This window comes from Protopterus annectens, chromosome 5.part0, assembly GCF_019279795.1.
Source record: "Protopterus annectens isolate FY-2018-M chromosome 5.part0, PAN1.0, whole genome shotgun sequence".
Classification (NCBI taxonomy): Eukaryota; Metazoa; Chordata; order Ceratodontiformes; family Protopteridae; genus Protopterus; species Protopterus annectens.
The window spans coordinates 1,810,322,089-1,810,347,809 of NC_056735.1; the positions used below are offsets into that span (position 1 = coordinate 1,810,322,089).

General features: G+C 45.6%; 1 protein-coding gene across 3 annotated transcripts in view; it reads left to right on the plus strand.

Moving 5' to 3' along the window:
• The window catches only part of SENP7 (SUMO specific peptidase 7), a 2,310,641-nt gene that overhangs the window by 298,719 nt on the left and 1,986,201 nt on the right, over window positions 1-25,721 (plus strand). For all 3 annotated transcript variants that reach the window (XM_044071599.1, XM_044071598.1, XM_044071600.1), the window contains exon 4: window positions 542-618. In XM_044071599.1, coding sequence (XP_043927534.1) covers window positions 562-618 — 57 coding nt within the window. In that variant the 5' untranslated portion in view covers window positions 542-561. The remainder of the gene's footprint in view (window positions 1-541; window positions 619-25,721) is intronic.

The window sequence follows — 25,721 nt, forward strand, 5'->3', positions numbered from 1 at the left end:
TCTGTCCATATCGCTAAGGATACTGCAGCAGTGATCAGTATGATGAACATAGTACAGTTGCCCAAGCACATTTACCATAATAGTAGATGTTTGAATGATCATTATTGCAGTACTTCTCTGACCCTCCATCTGCCTTATTTTATTTATATTTTGTGTTGTTTATGCCAGGGTGTCGTTTATTTTTGTTTTTTCTAACATTGCCTTTTCAATGTTCAGCCTTCCTGTCTATGTTGGCACTTGAGCTCAGAAGGGCTTGGTGCCCAAACTTGTCTTATAGTCAGCTTCATGACAGTGTGGGCATGTGAAAGGTGCCCTGACACTTTGGAAGCTGCCTGGCAGTTATAGCCCATAAAGGATATAACCCATATAGCTAAGCTACTGGAACAGTGATCATTTGAACATCTACTGTTTATCGTAAGTTTACTTACACACCAATATATTTCCTGTATGGATTAGCACAGAAATCCTTAATACAGAAAACATCAAGTCTTTTCTGCTGATTATTGTATGCAAATATTTTATTATTTGAAATTTTCCACAGGGCTGCCTTTTGCTGTTGGGATGGAGAAAAAAGCAAATGCTGCATCAACAGACACATACAAAGAGGAGACTTCTAAGGTACAGTAGTGTTGAGGGTTTGTTTCTGTGTTTTATCTATTGATGTGTACTGTTGTCTTATGTAAAACTCTGTTTATGGTTTACTGTGTGTTCTGTTTGCATTCATTCTGCTAAATTGCTTAAAATTGTTGTAATTTTTTTTCTGCATTTTGATAAATTGTTTAGTTATTGTAATTTTTTCTCTGTTTTCTGTACTTTTTGTGCATGTATTGTACTTTTGAAGCTCTTCTCCCGAGGCCTCATCTGAAAAGGGGCAACATATGCCCAAACACACACACAACCACAGTAAACAAATGCTAATAAATGCATACATACATACATACTGTTTTAGAATTCATGCCCAGACATTCACTTCTGTCTGTGTTACACTAACCAGTAGAAGCTGTTAGATAAAATGGGATATCCTGACTGAAATCACTGTTGCAGTTTTCCTGACATGTAGGTTGTCATTGCTGATGTCTGACTGGGTATCAAAGCTTTACCTTCCTGAGGTTGTACATCTGACACATGACCTCCGCTTGTAAGCATAGGTTTGTATAGACAGATGTGCGAGTGTGTACCCTAGACTGCCTCTCATGCATCCTGAGCATCCATTGGTGTGCTCACTGTTTGTCATTGGTACTGTTGTTTCACTCGATCATTTTCTCAGATGTGTACCCCAATGGGAAGCCTTTCTTTACCTTTTTTGCTTACTCTGTTTTTATTTAAATTTGTTAAATGTTAGCTAAGAGGGGTAAGTGCGAGTGTGGTAAGTAGAATCCGTACAAGGACTTGCACACTAAGTGCCTTTTTTATCTAGGACCAGAACACAACCACAGATTCTGCTTCATTTGTCAATCATTCATTCACAAAACCTTTAGGTCAAGGCTTTTTGCTGTCAACACCTTTCTTGAAACTCATTATCTTAAATTCCTGGCCCATTCCAAGATGGTTGTATATGCATCTCCAGACATCCCTTATCTGTCAAAGAAGATACGTGGCTTTTCAGCGCGTCTGTGGATCCCTAGTGATATCTGCATTGCTTACTGTACTTATTTCCTTGTTTCACTTAAAAGAAAGTTACTGTTTGTAGTTTTTGCATTTAAGTTACCTGGCACTTGCTCACTAAAGCAATTATATAAGTCAGCACTAAAAAATTAAAAGCACTACACCCTCACAAACTCCCCTTGAGTACCTTGTTCCCCATTGGCCCTTTTTTTTTCAATTATAAAGGAATTCCCAATACTATTCTAGCATGTCCAAAGGTTAGTTGTCAATCTCCTCTCCGGTCCAGCTGGTGAATCTGGGAATCTTGAGGCAATGTTACAACTGCCTCGTACACAGACAACCCTCTCCTTCTCCCAACAAATTCCAACACATGTGAGAGATGCATCCATATAGCCAAACTGGAGGCTAAGCTCTCTCAACTCAGTACTGGCGTAACCAGTCAGGAGGAGGAAACCACACTCACTACAATTCCAGTCTCACATAGACCTACCACGACAGCAAACCAAACACATAAACACACAAAAACATACTCGGAAGCTCTAAATAAAAATCTGCCTAAGCCGCAGAGACCTCCAAAGCAGACACCCAAGCAACCGCTACCCCAAAACAAAACATGTGCAACACATAGCTCACAAAGCCAGTGTGCCGAACAGTCACAGCCCTTAAGGCTAAACAACACACCTGATACACTTGTAATAGGTGACTCTATCGTCAGGCACACTGACGTCCCACTCACCAGGCTGAACAAGGAGAAGGTCATGGTGAGCTGCCTGTCTGGCGCTAGGATCCGCCACATAACACAAGCACTCAGGTCACTCCAAGGCAAGTAAAAATATGACTTTGTCATTGTCCATGCTGGTGTGAATGACCTGAGACGTACCTCCCTGGACTACACGAAAAGAGACATAGAGGAGCTCTCTGAGCATGTGGCCCAGGCCAGTATGACCCTGACCGTGAGTAGCATCTTACCCTGACAAAGAATGATGCCACAATATGAAGACAAGATGATCAATTTCAACAATTGGCTTAAGTATTGGTGTCATTCAAAGGGGATCCAATGCCTGTCAGCCTGGGATGACATGCTCAACAAGCCACGATGCTTCGCTAGGGACGGCTTGCACCTGTCACCCTTGGGCTTTCGGATGTTGGCAAAGGCTCTTGCTACCCCCATAGTGCCTTTTTTAGGCAAGGCTCAAAAGACAAACCCACCTCCATAGGTATCACAAGGGATAAGAAACTATGAATCTGAAGTAGGAAGACTTCATTCGTCTGCAACCTGTGGGTATCGGATCCGACCTCGGATCCGAGCCGGCAATTCAAAAGCTTAGGCTCCGAGCTCCTAGCTCCTCCCTCTTACCCATAACCCCTTGCCACGCCCTGACTGACCTCAGATTTCGTTTGCCGCTTTTCAAGAAGCAACGGAATTCTTGAGCTCCTGGCGTGGTTTTTGAGATAAGTGGTTTTTCGTAGTTTTGTGTGTGTCTGTGTGTGTTTAGGCCTTAGGTGTCATGTCTGAAGCCCCTAAGGCTGTCTTTTCGAAATGTACCGAGTGTGGCCATAAGCTGTCCCCAGCGGATGGCCACACTCGTCGATCATGCTTGGGGGTTGAACACCTGTCTTCTGGTTGTACCATTTGTGCAGGGTTCAACCCCCGGGCTTTAAGGGAACGGAGGTCGAAGTTAGTGCTGGCGGGTCTTTTACCCCCAGATACTGCTTCGGCCCCAGCCCCCTCCAGTCAGCAACTTGTTGCTGTCAGTTCTCCCTCCGGCTGGGACTCAACCTCCCTTAAAATGCCGGAGGAAGGATTCTAGTAGGGAGAGACAGAAGGAGAGGCACAGGAGAAGCACCACAAGAGGAGAGCCAAGCTTCCAGCTCGGCTCCTCCATCTAAGCGGCTTCCCCTGTGCCTTCTAGCTTTCCTCCTCCTCGGCTCCACTCCCTCGGTTCTCTCCTGGACCCGAGGAGGAGGAGGCTAGCCCTTCCAGGAGGTCACCGAGCGGTTCTCTAGGTCCGCCGGTGGCCTCCTCCAGATCGACTTTTCGATGAGCGAAGCTGATATGGACCGGATGATGAGGAAATTCATCCAGGCCCAAATGCAAATGGGAGTGCTCCTAGCCCCCAACCGGGAGGGGCTTGACCCCTTTTCGCCCCGTAGCTCCTTCTCCGACCCATACCACGGGTTCGGAGCTTTCGGCGCCGTGCAGATTTGGATCCGGGGTGGGTCGGATCCGATTGGTCGGCGCACCTCGGATCCGTCCCATCCTTGAGTGCTTGGTACCGGACCCGACCTCGAGCCGAGGCGAGCCTCGGATCCGAGGGAGCTGGTGTGTCTTCGCTCCGTCCAGGTCGGAGCACACTGGTCTCTCGGATCCGGCGGTTTGGCTCCGACTCGATCCGCACGTCGGATCCGAGTGGGGTCGGCTCGGGCTTAGAGAAGCTGGCTCCCTCGGCTTTCAACGTTATGGAAAGGGCACTGTCGAGGACATCCGGACCCCGGTCCCTGCCACGGCTCCATCCCGCACTCCATTGCAGTTGGGCCAGGCCCCCACCAGCCGGTCCCAGGGACAGCCCGCCTCGATGTCCCAAGTGGTTCCCTTGGAACATCCATCTGCTGAAGAGTACTCCTCGGACAGCCCCCCCGATGATGTACCTCGAAGCGCAAGTGCAAGAGGAGGCACATGGACTCCCCTGAGTCCGTCACTGAAGACACGGACTTGGATGAAGGAGAAGGCTCCCTAGGTCACCCCTGAGGAGGTGTCATTTGGAGACCTCATGGAGATGTTAGGGATGAGGGGGGGGTGGTGTGCCCCCAAGGCTGCTTCGGACGAGTCTGTGTTCTTGGAGGCATTCGAGGCGGGCCCTTCTACCTCTTGGGTGTCCCTCCTGCTGACCCCTGGTAGATCTTATATCTATCAGGGCGTGGAAGGATCCGGACACCATTGAGCCTATCCCAAAAGCGCCGGATCGCATTCTTTCTCCTCCATCAGACCGCACCCACTGGAGTAAGGGACCACCAGTAGATGCCAAGATGATGGCTGCAGCCACGAAGAGGGAATTGGCCCAGGAGAGTCCCTCCGTCCATCCTCTGGGCAAGGAGTCCCGTTCGATGGATCGAATTGGGAAGCGAGTGTTTAGTTCAGCGACCTTCTCCTTGTGAGCTGAACTACATGGCGCATGTCATTAGGATGCAGCGAGATCTGATTAAAGAGTACGCTGCATCTCCCCGAGTCCATCTCGAGTGAGGATAAGCAGGTTTATTCCACCCGAATGGCCACTCTCAGATCTGTATCCAATACATCTATGCGGCTGCTGTCTCATGCTACTGAGGGAGCCGCTAGAGCCAGCGGAGCAGGCCTTGTCATGAGGCGACAGGCCTGGCTCCGCCATTGTGATTTTGCTGAGCCCTTTAAGGCGACCTTCGAATGCCCTTCGATGGTTCTGCCTTATTTGGCAAGACTGTTCGCGAGACACTTGTCCAGAGCGAAAAGGACGGAAGACGCTGTCTGCCGTCGAGTCCGCTTCTCAGCTCCCCAGAGGTCCTTCTCTAAGAACCAAAAGGGACAGAAGAAGATGTGGTTCCGAAGTCGCAGCAGTCCCAGGCTGCTCAGGAGAACCAGTCCTTCCGTGGCAGAGGAGGACGGGAGGTCGTCGTGCCAGAGGCAGGGGGCTCCTGGCAATTTTGGGTCCAGAGAACCTTTCTCTGAGAGACCCACGCAGCAGCCCTGAAGGGTTGCCCGGCTGTCCGTCTCTGGAGGCAGTCGGGGGTTTCGATGCACCTGACTTCTTGGGAGTCCATAACAACAGACAGTTGGGTGCTTCGACTCATATCCAGAGGATATTCAATACCCCTAATCAAGATTCCCAAATCTCGCAGCCTCCCAGATGTTCCACCCGATCAAAGGGAGGCGGCAGCTCTCAATCGAGCAGCTGCTAGCAAAAGGAGCCATCCACCGCGTCCCCCCAGATCAAGCCGGATTAGGGTTTTACTCCAGGTTCTTTTTGGTGCCAAAGAAGACGGGGGACTTAAGACCAATTTTAGACCTTTCCCTGTTGAACCTGTCAGTAACCAAGCAAAAGTTCCGGATGGTCACCCTGCAATCTATACTCCCCCTATTGAGGGAGAACGACTGGATGTGTTCCATAGACCTCAAGGATGCGTACTACCACATTCGGATGGACAGACGATCCAGGAGGTTTCTTCGCTTCCGGCTGGGAGCCAGTCACTATCAGTTCAGGGTCCTCCCCTTTGGTCTCACCTCAGCCCCAGGGTGTTTACCAAGGTGTTAGCGGTGGTAGCGGCCCACCTGAGGCTCCAGGGATTACAGGTCTTTCCGTACCTGGACGACTGGCTCCTGACGGCATCATCAAGGCATCTTCTGTGCTCAGCCAGGGATTACTTCCTTCAACTAGCACCAAGGCTGGGCATAACGATCAACTGGGAGAAATCTTTCCTGAATCCAACTCAAATTATAGATTTCATAGGAGGAAGACTAGACACCAGATCAATGCGAGCCTTCCTCACCCCAGACCGTATCGTCAGCCTGAGGTGTCATGTGACAGCAATCCTTCAACCGTCACCAACTGCAGCTTCGGTCCTGAGGGCCCTAGGTTCTATGGCGGCAGCTATCCGCTTCTACTTCATGCTCGCACGCATGCGGGTTCTTCAATGGACCCTTCAAGTTCAGTGGTCTCCTCTTTGTTCGTCTCTAAACGCTCCGATTGCGGTCAGCAGAGCGTGCAGGGACTCCCTTCTGTGGTGGCTTCTTTCTCCGGAGCCCCTGGCAGGAAGACCCTTTGCTGCATTTCCCGAGCCACAGTGACCACGGACGCTTCTTGCCTCGGGTGGGGGGGGCATTCTGCGGGAAAGATTGTCCAAGGCACGTGGAATCCCACAGAGACATCATTGCATATAAATGTCCTGGAAATGAGGGCGGTGCTCCTAGCGTTGCAAGCACTTCACCACGTTCTTCCTACAGGGACTATTGCGATTCAGACAGACAACATGTCCGTAGTCTGGTATATCAACAAGCAGGGAGGAACCAGGTCTTATCCCCTTTGTCGAGAGGCCATGAGAGTTTGGGAATGGGCAATTTCCACCAAACGCTTTCTGATAGCAACGCACATTCCGGGAAAGTCTAACATCCTTGCGGACAAGCTCAGTCGCACCATCCTTTCTCCACACGAGTGGTCCCCAAACCTTCAAGTAGCGAAGAAGATTTTTGCCGTTTGGGGGCAACCCTGTTGCGATCTTTTTGCTTCTCCCTCAAACGCTAAATGCGACAATTTCTTCGCTCTACTTCCCCCACCAGGGGAGTTCCCGAGGGATGCTCTGGTGCATGCTTGGCCTCCCGGTCTCCTTTATGCCTACCCTCCACTTCCTCTGATGCAGAGGTTTCTGCAGAAAGCCAACAGTTTGGGGAGCAGAATGATTCTCATTGCCCCATTCTGGCCTCGACAACCTTGGTTCCCCTTCGTATGGTCTCACAAAATCAATCCACCATGGATTCTGGATCCAATTTGGGATCTCATCTCTCACCCTCTGGGAATGCCAGTTCCCAACCTGCGGACCCTGAAGTTGACAGCTTGGCTGCTCCAATTCCAACCTTAATTAGGACTCGGTATCTCTTCACCGGTCAAAGCAATTTTGGTGGCTGCATAAACCTTCTACCAGACAGGTTTATCGGAGTAAATGGAAGAGGTTCTCTATATGGGCAGGGCAGAGAATGGTGGATCCTTTTTCAGCACCTATCTCTGCGGTGCTAGACTTTCTAACAGACCTCTTTCATCAAGGGGCCAGTTCATCCACGATTAAAGTACAATTGGCGGCTATATCGCATTATCACATTGGACAGGACACAGCTCCCCTTATGACAGCGAAATTATGCAAATCTTTTCTCAAGGGAGTTTTTTTATTAAGGCCTCCAGTCAAGGAGGTTGTACCGCCTTGGGATTTGTCTTTAGTCCTGCAGGCCCTTACTGCTCCTCCTTCGAGCCTGCAGCTTCTGCTGATTTAAAATTCCTTTCCTGGAAGACTGTCTTTCTGGTAGCTATCACTTCAGCCAGAAGGGTGTCTGAGCTTCAGGCTCTTTGTGTCAAACCGCCTTACCTTTCTTTCTTCCCTGATAGGGTGTGCCTCAGGACCAATCCATCTTTTCTTCCGAAGGTCTCTTCTGAATCCAATATTAACCAGTCAATCAATTTGCCTGTTTTTTCCCAAATATTCAAACAAAGGGAATACAAATTGCATTCATTGGATGTTCATAGACAATTACGTTTTATATTAACAGGACAGCTGGCCACAGGAAATCAGATCAGCTGTTCGTTTCCTTTGCTAAATTTGCTCTGGGTAAAGCAGTGTCTAAAGTCACTCTGTCTAAATGGATTGCTAATTGCATATTGCAGGCATATGACACTTCAGGCAGACCTGCTCCTAAGAGGGTTACGGCTCATTCTACTAGGGCAGTTTCTCGTCAGCCGCCTTTAAGTCCCGTGTTTCGTTGGATGATATCTGCGCGGCAGCTACTTGGGCCTCGCCTCATACTTTTATTTCTCATTACAAGGTGGATGTTGTTTCTAGAGGAAGAGCATCCTTTGGCTCAGCGGTGCTCCGGAACATCCTTCCATGATGGCCGCCCAAGATTCAGGTAGCTAGGGACTCTGTCCCACAGGTTGCAGACGAATGAAGTCTTCCTACTTCAGATTTAGAAGTTATGTACTCACCATAACGTTCCATCTGAGTAGGTGACTTCATTCGGATGCAACCATCCCCCCCTCCATCCCCCTGACCTTTATAGAGCGAGTAATTATGCTGTTTTAGTATACTGTGGTCAGTATTTGAGGCAAACTCAATCTGAGGTCAGTCAGGGCGTGGCAAGGGGTTATGGGTAAGAGGGAGGAGCTAGGAGCTCGGAGCCTAAGCTTTTGAATTGCCGGCTCGGATCCGATACCCACAGGTTGCATCCGAATGAAGTCACCTACTCAGATGGAACGTTATGGTGAGTACATAACTTCTAAGTAATGCTACTCAACGCCAGAAGTCTAAACCTCAAGATGCACGCACTCAAAACTCTCCTTAGCACGGAGAACATCGATATCTGTGCAGTAACAGAAACCTGGTTCAAGGCTCCCGAGAGCACCCCAGCACTACCAGGTTATACCTCATACCATGCTTTTCGGCCCCAAAGCTGGGACCGAACCACAAAAGGAGGGGGAGTATCAATATTCGTCAAAGATACCCACACCTCCAGGTTGGTGGCACAGCACAAAGCATCAGAGACTATCCATGTGCAACTTACAGTGGGTAAAACTGCCTTCCAGTTTATAGCCTGCTATAGACCACCCTCCCAAACCCAGGAACCCCACTCGGCCTTCCTGAGAACACTGGAAAATATGAAGGTCTCTCCAAACACCATTATATTGGGCGACTTCAACTACCTAAACATAGACTGGGAGCATTACTATAGCTCCAACACCCTAGCCCAAAGGTTCCTAGAATTTATAAACTCAAATGCTATGGAAGAACTTGTTACCACTCCCACAAGAGGGGATAACATACTGGACCTGATCATCACCAACATGGGGACTCTGTGCTCCGGACCAGAAGTGTATCCCTCAATGCTAAGATCAGACCATAAACTAATCTCGCTGGATATTCACATCCCAACCCCACCTCCTGGCTAGAAAACCACAGTGAAAAACTTCTCTAAAGCAAATTTCACACTCCTCAAAACCGAAGTGGAATCCTTCAAAGCCCCCGGGCCTGTGGAAAATACGGCCCAGACTGCAGAATCCTTTATAAATGCATTCTATGAACACCTTCAGGAATGCATGGATCATGCAATCCCAAATAAAACCAAGACCCAATCCTCCAAAGGCAGACATCCTGTCTGGTGGACCCCAGCCATAAACAAACTATACAATAGAAGGAGGAAGCTACTAAATGATAGAGCAAAATCCCAAAAAGGGAAGACATCTCTGATCAGTATTAGCAAAAAACTACGGGCACTCATAAAATCGTCTAAGGCCAGCTTCGAGAGAAAAATTGCACAGGACACTAGGGATAATCACAAGGCTTTCTTTAGTTATGTTAGGAACCTGGGTGGGAATTCCCAGATATGCTCAGAATTAGTCCAAAATGACAAAAAGTACACCGAACCCACAGACATTGCCAACATCCTAGCTGACAAGTTCAGTGCAAACTTCTCCACCCCATCCCCACCAAAAGGGCAAATATCTATCCCAGCAGAGTGCTGCCCCCCCTGACATCTCAGTTGCTCAGGTAAGGGCCGCCCTCTCCAAAACAAAAAACACAGCATCAATGGGACCAGACGGTGTCCCGGGCTGCGTCCTACATGAACTCCAAGATGAGCTAAACCCAAACATAAAACTACTGTTCAATCTTAGCCTTACTACGGGATATGTACCCAAAGAGTGGCGTACAGCAACAGTGGTCCCTCTTCCACAAAGGTGGTGCTTGAACGGATCCTGGAAACTATCGCCCCATAAGCCTGACTAGCTTGGTCTGCAAAGCTATGGAAAGGATCATCATGGACCTCATAAATAAAGATATTGGGGACCTACAGACACTGGATCCTACCCAGTTTGGCTTTGTTAAGGGCAGATCCTGCCTCTTAAACCTGGTTGATTTCTTTGAAACAGTCACCAAGGCCGTTGACGAGGGGAAGGTGGTCCACACAGCCTACCTGGACCTCGCAAAAGCCTTCGATACAATACCCCACTCGGGCATTATAGATAAGCTCACCAGCTTAAATATAAACCCCTGTGTCACTAGATGGGTTGCAAACTGGCTCAAGGACAGAACCCACATGGTTAGAATTGCTGGAGCCATGTCAGACTCCAAACCAGTTACAAGTGGCGTCCCACAAGGCTCAGTCCTGGGACCTCTCTTGTTCGGTATATATTTCTCGGAGGTACAGGCAAACACGGAAGGACTGTGGCCGACCAAGTTCACAGATGACTGCAAACTGAGTGCCATAATCGACTCTCCAGCTGACACAAGCATCCTCCAAAAGGGCCTCATAGAAACAGACAACTGGTGCAAGAGCCATGGCCTCAAGCTAAATGCCAAAAAGTGTATAGTCATCCCCTTTGGCAAAAACAAAGTGCTCACAAATTACCACATAGGTGGTAATCTATTACGTACAGAAGAAGTAATTAGGGACCTGGGGACCCAAGTTGATAGCAGTCTCTCATTTGACAACCACGTGGTCAAAGTAGTTAGAAAAACATTTTATATAGCCCACCTAATCATGAAGGGATTCACATCTAGATCAGGGGAGGTCATCGTACCTCTTTACTCATCCCTCATCAGGCCCATAATTGAGTACAATGCCCCTTTTGGGATGTACCTTACCAGACACCTGCAGCAACTAGAAAGACCCCAAAAGTACCTCACCAAGAGGATCAAAGGGCTCAAACAGATGCCATATGCTGCCCGGTTAAAGAAACTCCAGCTCTACTCAGTGGCATACTGCCTGTTCAGGGGCGATCTGTGCCTGACGTATAAAGCCATGTCCAACCCGGAATTAATGGACATGCTGCACCTCAGAAAATCCAAATCCCATCGAGCTACGCGCTCGAGAGACTTGAACTTCAGCACTGAAATAAATAGGACATGCTGGAGGGACAGATTCATAACCCAGAGGCTCCCTTCACTCTGGAATAAAACCCCAGTCCAGGTTAGGCAGAGTCCCTCATTTCCTCTCTTCAAGAGGAATCTTGATGAGTGGATGGGAGATCGTAGGTTTAACCCGGGTATCACTTCTGTGTCATTGTTAGACAGAGGGCACAGTATACTAACCTCGAAAAAGGGCATAGCAAAATTCATTTAAAATGGGTGGCGAAAGCCAAACACATTCTGGCTAGGCTTATAAATGCCCTAGGGCAGATAGCCTAGTATGAACCTATGAACCTAAGAAACTTGAGGCCCAGAACAGATATGCAGTCATTCAAACTCCAGCATAACCACTGAGATTACAGAATCCGCATCCGCAGTACATCAGGTTACTTCTCGGTTGCCTGCTTCCAAGACCCAGTGGGAAGTCGGTATGTCTTCTTAGGTCTTTTCAGACTGCAGATATATCCGATGAATTGCATCTCATTTCTGAGGGCTGTCATGGTGTCCCTCAGCTATTAGTTAGGGAAGAGATCCTAGATTCATTAGTCGAGGTAAGGCAGTGTTCTGAACCTTTTCGTCTCATTCAGGTGAACGTCATGCCAAAAAAGAAAAAAAAGACTAGACATGTGGCCTCTCCCTCAGCAGCTAAGGAATATTAGTGGATAGAGTTCTTCCAGGGCTTATTAAATGCCTTTATGGCTCTGAACCCCTCCGTTTCCACTTTGGGTCTCCATAACCACAGGCTACACCTGGAAAATCTACTGTGGCATTATCTTCTCCTGATAAAGAACAGGATTATGATTCAAACCACTCTGTAGACTGTTCTTATCAAGAACCAAAACAGGGAAAAAACAAACTAGAAGTAAAAATGAAAACGGTCACAGTACAAGAAAAAGCACGAAGCAGCGTGTATATAAAACCATCGAACTCTTATTTATTTGAAGCGCTTTTCATGTGCTCAGTGAACACACTTCATCGGAAAACTTAATACCTAATGATCAAATATATAATCACATCAATTAAGTATTCAAATACAACCCGCCTTTCTATCACTTAAAGATAGAGACATAAAACAGTTACATATCCAAAGTCAAAAATAAATACATCTGTCAATCACATCCCCATAACGATATTGAACCTAAAATTCAATAATATATCATTTTAACCCAAAGTTTGCTAAAAGTGACAACACTAATTGCTAATACAACCATAAGTATCTAAATGGAAGATTAGCCATATAAACATCTAACATTTATGGGCCCATTAAAATGAATATACAAGATTATGTGTATTACATTAAGGGCAACATTAACATTTCAAGCTCTTAAGTTTTAATACGCTACTAATGGAGCAAGTTTCATTAAGACCTGGATGGTTATAAGCATTAAGCTTAATTTGCCATTCTAATTCCAGCTCTTCCAAATGCAATGACGTTGGACCCCCTCTTTTAGCTTGGTTCACCTGGTTGATGACTGAAAATTTAAAGCTATGGTCACTATGTTGTTGAACATGTTTAGCCAAAGCATTATCAAGTTTCATTCTGCTAATGGCATATTGGTGTTCATACATCCTTTCACAGAGTTTACGCTCCGTTTTGCCCACATAGAACGCAGGGCACCTTTGGCACTTTGCCACATATGCAACCATTCTTGTATTACAATTAAACCTAGCTTTGAATTTGATGTGGTAACCATTTACTGTTAATGAATACAAATTATCCACAAATTTGCAATAATTACAGTCTTGGCATTTAAACATGCCGGTAATTTTTGGACTCACCCTTCATTGTCGTTCAAGTAGGTTTTTCAGGTTATTACCCCTCCTGAATGTGACACGTGGGCCACTACCCATCTTAACACAAATATTATAATTAGTGCCAAATAAACCCCAGTTTTTCTTAATAACCTCCAAACACGACCAACTATGCAAGTTGTATGTAGTTACCAGGCTGGGGACACTCTGTACTTCAGTACCATACCTAACTTCTAGAGAGTTGACTAAACTCCCTGGAGTGTTAACTTCAACAGCAGGTGTTTGTTTGGTCTGCAACAAGGGTTGGTATATACCATTTAATCTCTTTGAATGGACTTCATGTATTAAATCGTCCAACAATGTGATGGGGTAGCCTCTATGCAAAAACATTGATTTTAAAAACTGACATTCTTGCATAAAATCACAATCTTCACTCACAATAAGAGCTGCCCGTACCAATTGTCCTTTAATAACGGAACGTTTCTGATGGTATGGATGGCAGCTTGTAAAGTGCAAAAAGGAATTAGAGTAGGTTCTTTTCCTATAAATAGTAGCTACAATTCTATCTAATTCCCTATTTTTAGAGAGCCATATATCCAAAAAAGCTATTGCTTCTGTATTAAAGGATGCCGTAAATTGCAAAACTTCTGTGGACTCATTAAATGTTTGCAGTATGGTATTGCTGTTCTCAATATCACCCTTAAGAAGGATGAAAATATCATCCAAAAAACGGGTGTAGTATACTATCTGATCACTAAGTCTAGAATTGTTAAAGACATATTCAGCTTCCCAATACGCCATAACAAGATTAGCTATACTGGCCCCACACAGGGAACCCATAGCTACTCCAACTTTTTGCAAGTAAAGGTTATCACCAAACATAAAACAGTTGTTAAGAACAATTTCCATCAAGTCAGTTACCAGTGATATCTCAGTAGCTGGAGCCCCTTTCCTCTGTAATAGGAGGCTAACCCATTCTATACCTAACTCATGAGGTATAGAGGTATATAAGTCTTTAACATCCACCGTAAAAAAGTTGTAGTTCATACTAAACTCCAAGTTGTTTAAAGTTTGGAGGAAAGGCCACGAATCTTTACATATTTGACTTTTTTTAATCACATATTTTTGTAGTATAGAATCCACAACCTTTGCACAAGTGTAAGTGAGTGAGCCCCTGCCATCAACTAGTGGTCTCAAAGGAGGGTCAGCATCATTTTTATGTATCTTTGGAATACCAAAGATACAAGGATATCTAGGATAAGATGTAAACAAATAGTTATAGATGTTTTGTTCTATTCTTCCGTCAATGAACATATCTTCTATACTGCTCTTAATGGTGTTATATGCTCCATTAATCTCAGACCTGGAACTCAATGCATAGGCAGGGTTATCCAATAAAGAATACATTCTATCTTCATAGTCGGTGTTGTCAAACACCACGAGCCCCCCACCCTTATTGGGTTTGCAAATGCGTATATTCTGTGATTTAATATACTCCAAACATTGATATTCAAATTGACTAACATCATCGCCTCTAATAGGCTGTCTATTTTTCAACAACTGCCTAAAATCCAGCTCACATAACTGTTCAAAAACTTGTAATAGTGGGTGCAAGGGAGGATTAAATGTACTAGAGATATAAAACTGGTCCCCATCAAATTCATTAGTATTTGCACCCATTATTAATAAAAAGTTTAGCTTCCTAGTGAAAACCTTAAGATCAATAATGATTTTCACCAAGTCAAATTTTTGAACTGGAACATAGGTATAACCCTTGGAAAGAAATTCAGCTATATTGATTGGTATAGTAGCAGATGAAAAATTATCAACTTTAAAATCGTCCGTTTTATTGGTAATAATGGTGGGTGATTTTCTTGTTGCAACCTCGTTCAATGAGTAAATGGCAGCAGGGATTCTGAGGGTCTGAGATTAATGGAGCATATAACACCATTAAGAGCAGTATAGAAGATATGTTCATTGAAGGAAGAATAGAACAAAACATCTATAACTATTTGTTTACATCTTATCCTAGATATCCTTGTATCTTTGGTATTCCAAAGATACATAAAAATGATGTTGACCCTCCTTTGAGACCCCTAGTTGATGGCAGGGGCTCACCCACTTACACTTGTGCAAAGGTTGTGGATTCTATACTACAAAAATATGTGATTAAGGAAAGTCAAATATGTAAAGATTCGTGGTCTTTCCTCCAAACTTTAAACAACTTGGAGTTTAGTATGAACTACAGCTTTTTTACGGTGGATGTTAAAGACTCATATACCTGTATACCTCAAGAGTTTAGGTATAGAATGGGTTAGTCTCCTGTTACAGAGGAAAGGGGCTCCAGCTAGTGAGATATCACTGGTAACTGACTTGATGGAAATTGTTCTTAACAACAACTTTTTTATGCTTGGTGATCACCTTTACTTGCAAAAAGTTGGAGTAGCTATGGGTTCCCCGTGTGGGGCCAGTATAGCTAATCTTGTTATGGCGTATTGGGAAGCTGAATATGTCTTTAACAATTCTTGACTTAGTGATCCCATAGTATACTACACCCGTTTTTTGGATGATATTTTCATCCTTCTTAAGGGTGATATTGAGAACAGCAATACCATACTGCAAACATTTAATGAGTCCACAGAATTTTTGCAATTTACGGCATCCTTTAATACAGAAGCAATAGCTTTTTTGGATATATGGCTCTCTAAGAATAGGGAATTAGATAGTATTGTAGCTACTATTTATAGGAAAAGAACTTACTCTAATTCCTTTTTGCACTTTACAAGTTGCCATCCATACCATCAGAAACATTCCGTTATTAAAGGACAATTGGTACGGGCAGCTCTTATTGTGAGTAAAGATAGTGATTTTATGCAAGAATGTCAGTTTTTAAAATCAATGTTTGTGCATAGAGGCTACCCCGTCACATTGTTGGACGATTTAATACACTAAGTCCATTCAAAGAGATTAAATGGTATATACCAACCCTTGTTGCAGACCAAACAAACACCTGCTGTTGAAGTTAACACTCCAGGGAGTTTAGTCAACTCTCTAGAAGTTAGGTATGGTACTGAAGTACAGAGTGTCCCCAGCCTGGTAACTACATACAACTTGCATAGTCGGTCGTGTTTGGAGGTTATTAAGAAAAACTGGGGTTTATTTGGCACTAATTATAATATTTGTGTTAAGATGGGTAGTGGCCCACGTGTCACATTCAGGAGGGATAATAACCTGAAAAACCTACTTGAACGACAATGAAGGGTGCCTCCAAAAATTACCGGCATGTTTAAATGCCAAGACTGTAATTAATGCAAATTTGTGGATAATTTGTATTCATTAACGGTAAATGGTTACCACATCAAATTCAAAGCTAGGTTTAATTGTAATACAAGAATAGTTGTATATGTGGCAAAGTGCCAAAGGTGCCCTGCATTCTATGTGGGCAAAACAGAGCGTAAACTCCGTGAAAGGATGTATGAACACCAATATGCCATTAGGAGAATGAAACTTGTTAATGCTTTGGCTAAACATGTTCAACAACATAGTGACCATAGCTTTAAATTTTCAGTCATCGACCAGGCAAACCAAGCTAAAAGAGGGGGTCCAACATCATTGCATTTGGAAGAGCTGGAATTAGAATGGCAAATTAAGCTTAATGCTTATAACCATCCAGGTCTTAATGAAACTTGCTCCATTAGTAGCGTATTAAAACTTAAGAGCTTGAAACGTTAATGTTGCCCTTAATGTAATACACATAATCTTGTATATTCATTTTAATGGGCCCATAAATGTTAGATGTTTATATGGCTAATCTTCCATTTAGATACTTATGGTTGTATTAGCCATTAGTGTTGTCACTTTTAGCAAACTTTGGGTTTATGGAACTTTGTTAATTTCTAATATGTATGTATGTGTGTGTGTGTGTGTGTGTGTGTGTGTGTGTGTGTGTGTATATATATATATATATATATATATATATATATATATATATATATATATTTATTCCTTCAGTGCAGGTTCACAACACTTTCGCTACCCTTTGGCTTATGTTCTGCTCCCAGGGTATTCACCAAATACTTAGCCCTGGCCATAGCATTTTGCAGACAGAGAAATATACAGAATTACCCTTATCTGGATGACTGCCTCATTCAGGCAGAGTGCAAAGAAAAGCTGCTCCAGGACAGGACCTCCTCTTTGTCAAAACCCTCCTAATTTCCTTAGGGTTTCGTCATCAATGAGAAGAAATCAAGGCAAACACCTTCCAGGAAGATCATTTTCTTGGGAGCACTGCTAGATGCAACATCCCAAATGGCCTTCCTATCCCCAGAAAAGAAGAGCTTATTGCCTCTCTACATTACCCAGCTATCTTCCAGAAGTCACCTCACTGCAAGGAAGTTCCGGCAAGCCTTGGAGTACATGGCATCTTGCATCCTCCTAATTCCTCTGGCCAGGCTTCACATGAGAAAACTTCAATGGTATCTAAAGAACCTTTGGTGTCAGCACTCTTAGCCTTTAGAGACCTCTCTCCCTCTAATCCCTTGTGTAAGGACTGAGTTTCTCTGATGGGCAGGAGCCTGTGCCAAGAACAAGGGTCTTCCCTTCATCTTCCACCCAACCAGGCAGACCATCACCACCAACGCCTCAGACATTGCTTTGGGCGCTCACTTGACAGGCAGGTGCACCCATGGTCTTCGGAATTCCCAGCACCGTCCTTTACACATCAACCAGAAGAAAATGATGACAGTACAAAAGGCTCTGACAGCCTTCAAATCCCATCGCAGGCCAGGGGGGTCTCCTTATCAAAACAGACACCCGCACAGTAATGTGGTACATCAACAAACAGGAAGGGACCCAATCTTACCCTCTGTGCAGGCTAGCTATGAACCTCTTGCTGACAGCCTCCTCCTCCTTGGGATTACACCTAATATAACAACACCCTGGCAGACCACTTAAGCAGAAACTTACTGGACCCCCACGAATGGGAGCTCCACAGAAAAATCTTTTTGCAAGTCACTCAGGAGTGGGGAACTCCGGAGGTGGATCTCTTTGCTTCGCACCTCAACCACTAGCTGAAAAAATTCTGTACCAGGGAGCATCACCACCTATTGTGGAAGATGGATACCTTGACCTTACCCTGGAACATCCTCTTTGTGTACGCTTTCCCTCCTCTGCCTCTTATTCTCAAGGTACTGATCAAGATAAGGGAGGAGACACCAAAGGCCTTCCTCATTGCTCCAGATTGTCCCATACAACATTGGTACCCCTTACTGAGCAGCCTGACATTATAACCTGCCAGACAGCTTCCCGTGATCTCAGACCTCTTGACTCAGGTGTGTGTGTGTGTGTGGGGGGGGGGGGTGCGGCACCCAGACTTGCAGACTCTCAAACTGTCAGCATGGCTAATACTCTAACGGCAAACAGGATGCCCCTGTTAATCAAACAGGTCCTAGACATTATCACAGAGGACAGAAGGCCCAGCACCAGAAAATCTTATGCAGGGAAATGGAAAAGATTCTGCTCCTGGATCCAGTTCAGAGGAGACAGTTCCTCACAACCTTCCATCCCTCTTATCCTGGACTACCTAGCGGAGTTAATCAATAGTGGCCTCTCCTTCTCTTCTATTAAAATCCACACTTCAGCCATTTCATCTCATTTCAATACAGATCAGCCCCTGTTCTCACATCCTTTGATTAAACAATTCCTCAGAGGGGCTTCTAATATCCGATCTCCCAGAAGGCCACCCACACCAGCCTGGGACCTGAATTATGTTTTGGAAAAACTAACCTTACCACGCTTCGAACCTGCTGCCTCTACAAAACTGAGATTACCTCTCTTGGAAGACTGCTTCAGCCAGAAAGGTTTCAGAACTTCAGGCACTGATGGCCATTGAGCCCTTCATCATTTTCCATGCAGACAGGGTCCCCCTGAGGATTAACCCCTTTTTTTATGCCCAAGGTGATGTCTAATGTGACTCTCAACCAGGCCATACATCTACCCACTTTCTTTCCTAACCTTCAAAACAAGGGGGAAAGAATTCTGCACTCACTAGACATGCACAGACAGCTCAGATACTACCTGGACTGTACTAAACCGTTCAGGAAAACAGACCAACATTTTATCAGCTTTGCCCCAGGGGCAGAGGGGAAGCACATTTCCAAGCAAACTATTTCCCAATGAATATCACACTGTATCAATTTCTGCTACAGATTACATGGGAAACCACCCCCTAAGTCTATACGTACCCATTCCACTAGGGCAGCCTCCACTTCCACGGCATTCCTTAGAGGAGTTCCCATCAGAGATATCTTGGAAGTTGCCACCTGGACTTCTGTCCATACCTTTACAAAGCATTACGACCTACCTCTTTTCTCTAAGGCTAGGGCAGGGTTTGCCTCTGCAGATGTTCTTCGTGTTTCACTGTTGCAGTCATCACACTTAGGTTATCTGCTTGCAGGTAGCCCTCAGTTGGCTAGAATACCAGAGACTTAGTATTTCTGCGTCGGATGCTGTCGCTTCTTCTATGATGTCAGGTCGTCAGGGGTATAAAAACAGGCAGCCGATGTCATTACATCAGTCTTTCTTGCCCAGGAGGAGCCAAAAGCAGAAGCAGTTCGCAAGGGCCCGTGGGCCGCTACCTGAATTTTTTGTTTTCGAGTTGCCTAATCCTGAAGACTTCTAAAGCTAAGTACCCCATTGGGGATCTTTTTTTTCTTGCTCTAAACCGATGTTAGAAAAAGTTGTCTTGCCTGTGGAAAGCAAATACCTCACAGAGATTTTCATTCTTACTGCGTCACCTGTTTAGGCCCAGACCACGAAGTCTCTCGCTGTCAGTTTTGTGCCTTGTTTAATGCCCGAGCCATTTGCCGTCGGGCTATATTTGTTGCTAAATTCTTTCGCTCTCGATCACCATATTTTGACATGGCTTTGGTAAGCCATCCAACTATCGATATTCCGAAAAAATGGAAAGATAAAGACAGACTGCATATGTCCAAAACTGCCAACAATGCTTCCGTTAAGCTAGTCGCCAGTCAGCCAGTACTCATTGAGGCACCTTTGCAGCCCCTGATGCCAGCTTCCGTGGATTTGCAGGCTTCTGCTGAGACCCATTTGGAGTCCGGTATGCCGTGAGATGCTTCTTCGACTGTGGAACCAGTGGATGTCTCTACGTTAGATGAGTCCGGAGCCGCTGTGCAGGCACCGGCTTCTGAGGGAGTTTTTCGTCCTACCGATATTCGAATCAAACAGACTACTTCATTTTTAACAAACTACCGAGTTTCTTAGGCCCAGATACGCACTGCCTCTAGAAAACCGACGACCAAAGGGTATGCTCAGGCACCTTTGCCTCAAAAACAAATGCTTAGAATGGCTGAAGACCTTATTACGCTGATTAGGGGAAGCCAGCCTTCACCTGCTAAGCGAACAAGAACCCAGTCCCATACAGGTTCTACAGCTCAGGAGTCCGATGAGACTGTTCCTTCTGATTATGAAGACATGCCCTTATCCGCCTATGATGATTCAGATGCATAGGAATCTATTCCTTCTGCCTCCTCTCCAGAGGATTTTTCTTTTGGTGAAACCTTGCATACCTTAAGGGAGCATTTCCATTGGGAATGCCAAGACTATCCTCAGTCCAAAAAGAGATTCAGAGAATGTTTAAGAGTTGCCTCAGCACAGGCCCTTAGCTGTACCCCCTGTCCTGGATGTTGTGGATGATGTTTTCATGGAATCCATTCTTACTCCAGACACTTTACCTCCCGCCCCTAGAAAACCAGACAGGTACTACAGAGAGCACCTGATTCTCATAAGTCTTTTTTCAAGAATCCTACTGTTGATCCAGTGATCATTTCCCAGGGACCTAAAGGTATTAAGGCTACTACAGCCAAAAATCCTACCCCTTCGGACAGGGATTCTAGAAATTTGGACATATGGGGTAAGATGGTATAGACCTCTGCAACTCTTGCTATCAGGACATTGAATTGCCAGTTTCACATGCTGAAGTACCAGCATCATATTATGGAACTTAAGCAAAAAGTGATAACCTTTCTAGATTGTGCAGAAAATAAAGAATTGCAGGAGCTTTTGCACTCTGCAAACCAAGTTAGTAAGTATACTTTGCAGTGTGGCTTTGATGCCCTAGAAGCATCTTGCAGGGCAGCAGTTACTGGCTCTGTACCGAGAAGACATGCTTGGCTGAAGGAGCAGACCTTGCCAGATCATGTCAAATCTAAATTACGAGACGCTCCTTTGAATAAGGACTGTTTGTTTGGCACCAAAGCAGAAGAAGTTCTTAAAAAGATGGAAGAAAAGGCTAAATCTATGCAAACTTAAAGAATTCCTACAAGTGCAACCACCTAGATCCAGTAGGCATTGCCCTTCAAAACACTGGTCCTTTCCAGGCCCCTCCAAGCCTTCCCAAACAAGACCCATGGGAAACAGACCACCTGGAGTACAGTCTCAGGGTATGCAGAGATCTAAGCAATGGAGTGCCCCCATCCCTAAAGCAGGGAGTGGTAAGCCACCTCCTTATCGAAAAAACTCAGAATGACTTCTCAACTCTACTTCCCAGCCCTGCCCAATTGCTTGTGTCCCTAGGAGGAAAACTTGCCCTTCATGCAAAAAACTGGATGTCCATTACTCAGGAACGATGGGTCCTCAACATTGTATCCCAGGGGTACAAATTTTATTTCCATTCACTGCCAACCCCAAGCGGGTTTCCAGACCTTCCTCCAAACCAGTGGGCAGAGTCTCAAAACCAAGTACTTTCCCTACTTAATGTCAGAGCTATTCAGCCTGTTCCAGTAGAACAGAGAGGGCCGAGTATTCTATTCCAGACTTTTCCTGGTACCCATGAAAGAGGGCTCTTGGCACCCAATATTGGATCTTTCCACTCTCAACACCTTCCTGGTGGTACCAAAATTCAGGATGCTTACCCTGCAACAGCTTCTCCTAATGTTAGCCAAGGATGCCTGGTTAGTCACCCTAGACTTAAAAGAAGGCTGTCTGCACACCCCCATAAGGGAGTCATGCAGGAAGTATCTACGTTTCAGAGCAGGGTCTATGCATTATCAGTTCTCTGCAGTTCCCTTTGGCTTATCTACTGCACCTAGGGTATTCACAAAATGCCTGGCTCCAGCCACTGCATACTGCAAGCAGAGAAAAATCTTGGACGACTGCTTGATTCAGGCGTACAGTCGGGGATTGCTGCTTCAGCACCTGGCATTTGTTAAAAACCTTCTCTCTTCATTGGGGTACACCATCAATGAAAAGAAATCACAACTGGTACCCAGTCAAAAGATTGTATTCCTGGGAGCAAGCTTGGACACAACTTCCCAGATGGCATTCCTCACTTCAGAAAAACAGGCCTATGTGACAGATTACTTCAAACAAATGGCCACCAAAACCCAGCTATCTGCAAGAAAATACTGCAAGCCCTGGGGTTCATAGTCTCATGTATTCTGCTAATTACATATGCAAGACTGCATATGAGGAAAATTCAATGGTACTTAAAAAGTCTTTGGTGCCAACATTCTCAGGACTTGGAAACCGTCATTCCTATCATAACTTGTCTAAGGACAGAGTTCCTTTGGTGGGCAGAAGCATGCAACTACAACAAGGGACTGCCTTTTACTCTTTCCCACGCTGCCCAGACCCTGACCACAGACGCATCAGACTATGTGGGGGTGGGGGGGGGGCACGTGACTGGCAAATGTGTTCAGGGCCACTGGAGCCCAAGTCAAATTCTCCTGCACATCAACCATAAAGCGATAATAGCTGTACAGAATGCCCTGACAGCTTTCCGACACCTACTCTTTCCAGGAGAACTGCTGATAAAAACAGACATCACCACAGTTATGTGGTACATAAGCAGGGGGGAACCCATTCTTACCCACTCTGCAGGTTAGCCATGGCCTTGTGGAACATTGCCTTGGACAACCAAATCCATCTACAAGCTCAATTCCTGCCAGGCAAACGAAACTCACCGGCAGACGACGAGCAGAAATCTCCTAGACCCACACGAGTGGAAACTGGAGGCCTGCACCTTCAACCTTCTGATCCAGAAATGGAGGACTCCAGAGGTGGATCTCCTTGCCTTCCCCGACAACTACCAGTTAAGCAAATTCTGCACCAGGAACCCTCACAGCAGGGCCTTGGAAGGTAGATGCATTATCATTTCAATCTATGCCTTTCCCCCTCTGCCCCTTCTCTCGAGTTTTACTCAAGATAAGACAAGAAAGGCCAAGGACAATTCTGATTGTTCCAGACTGGCCACGCCAGCACTGGTACCCACTTTTGCACAGCCTGACAACGGTGACACCCTGGCACCTACACCAGACCCCAACCCTACTTTCCCAGCAGGAGGGACAGATTTTGCATCCACAATTACAAACCGTAAATCTTGCAGCCTGGCTTATTCCTTAGATAGTACACCAGCAACCCTAAGTAAACAGGTGCTAGATGTTATCCTTGAAGCCAGAAGGCCCAGTACTAGGAAATCCTATGCTGAAAAGTGGAAAAGGTATTGTTCTTGGATTCAGTCTAAAGGAAAAAACACAGCACTGCCCTCCTTACCTGTAATGCTGGATTACCTAGCAGATCTACTCCACAGAGGCCTATCCTTCTCCTCCATTAAGATCCATGCCTCTGCCATCTCGGCTCATTACAATACTGAGCAACCCCTTTTCTCTCACCCCCCTCATCAAACAGTTCCTGAGAGGGGCAAGCAACTTAAGGCTGCCAAGGAGAGTACCCACCCCTGCTTGGGACCTTAACTTTGTACTGGAAAAGCTCACTCTTCCACATTTTGAACCTGCTGATTCAGCAGAGTTAAAAGTCCTCTCTTGGAAAACAGCATTGCTTCTAGCCATCACTTCAGCTAGATGAGTGTCTGAGTTACAAGCACTTATGGCTGTGGAACCCTTCATTATTTTCCATGCTGACAGGTTTTCCCACAGGACCAACCCTTCCTTCATGCCTAAAGTGGTGTCCAGTGTGGCCCTCAACCAATCCATCCATTTGCCTACCTTCTTCCCTAATCCTCAGTATAAAGGGGAGAGGATCTTGCACTCTTTGGACGTGCACAGACAGCTCAGGTTCTACCTTGATAGGACTAAGCCTTTCAGAAAATCTGACCAGCTGCTAGTCAGCTTTGCAGCAGTGGCAGAGGGCAAGGCCATTTCAGAACAAACCATTTCCAAATGGATAGCACACTGTATCCATTTTTGCTACAAGCACCATGGAAAACCAACCCCTCAGGGGGTCAAAACACATTCCACTAGGGCTATATCTACCTCTACAGCATTTCTTAGAGTCCCTACCAGGGGCATACTGGAAGCTGCTACCTGGAGTTCTGTACACACCTTCACCAAGCATTACCACCTGCCTATCTTTTCCAAATCCAGGGCAGGATTTGCTACAGCAGTCTTGCAAGGCCTAGTAGTGAACCCTAACTCTTCTTGACTGCCTCCACCCTTCCTCAGCTTTGGGAATCAACCCAAGTGTGATGACTGCAACAGTGAAACACGAAGAACATAGTACAGTTGTGTACACTTACCATAAATGTAGATGTTCGAGTGTATTCACTGTTGCAGTCCTGGTTTCCCTCCCTCCTGCCCCCTAGTTTTTTTTATCTCTTGTCTCTCCTCTCTATGTCTATTCCTACTGGTATGGGTATTTACTTTTTACTAGTGTTCTTTTCCACACCATTTTCTAGCTCCCTTTTTTGAGGGCTCCTGACATTGGGGGCAAGAAAAACTGATGTAATGGCGTTGGCTGCCTGTTTTTATACCCCTGATGACCTGACATAATGGAAGAAGCAACAGCATCTGACGCATAAATACTAAGTCTCTGGTGTTCTGGCTGACTGAGGGCTACCTGCAGGCAAGTGTGATTACTGCATCAGTGAATACACTTGAACATCTACATTTATGGTAAGTGTACACAACTGTACTTTCTGCAGGGCATGCTTAACCATGCCTAGGTCTCTAACTAATCCTTCCACCCCCTCCTCAGCTTTGGGAATCCTCCCACAGGTGATGACTGCAACAGTGAAACACGAAGAACATACTACAGTTGTGTACACTTAACATAAATGTAGATGTTCGAGTGTATTCACTGATGTCCTTCATGGATGCATCTGCAGTCATAACAACTGGGTTGTCCTGTCGTCAGGCAGCCCTTCGGTCGTCCGGATTCCAAAGTCCGGGTCCGGCTTCGGCTGATGTCGCACTTCACCCGACGTCATCTCTGCTGGTCTTCGGGTATAAAGGCATCAGCCGACGCCATTTTCCTCAGTCTTTCTTGCCGCGTGGCCAAGCAGAAGCTGTTCGCAAGTGCCGGTCGGTCAGATCCAGAGATTACTACTTCCGAATACTACCAAGACTTCTAAAGCTAAGTACCCGTTGGGGACTCTTTCTTGCCTCAGCCGATGTCAGAAAAGTCAATAACTGTTTAACTTGTGGGAAACAAATACCTCATAAAGATTTCCACTCTTACTGTTTGCCTTGTTTAGGCCCAGACCACGACGTAGCAGCCTGTTCAGCCTGTGCCTCATTCAACCGAACGCTTAGGCGTCGGTCGGAGTTTGCTGAACAGTTTTTCGGCTCAGATTTTGCGTACATTATGCCGTCGGATCCTCCGACTACCCAGATTGTTAAAAAACGCAAAGAAAAAGACCGACACTTGCGGTCCGTGGTTTCGGCCGAAACCATGGTTAAGCAAACCGCGAGTGT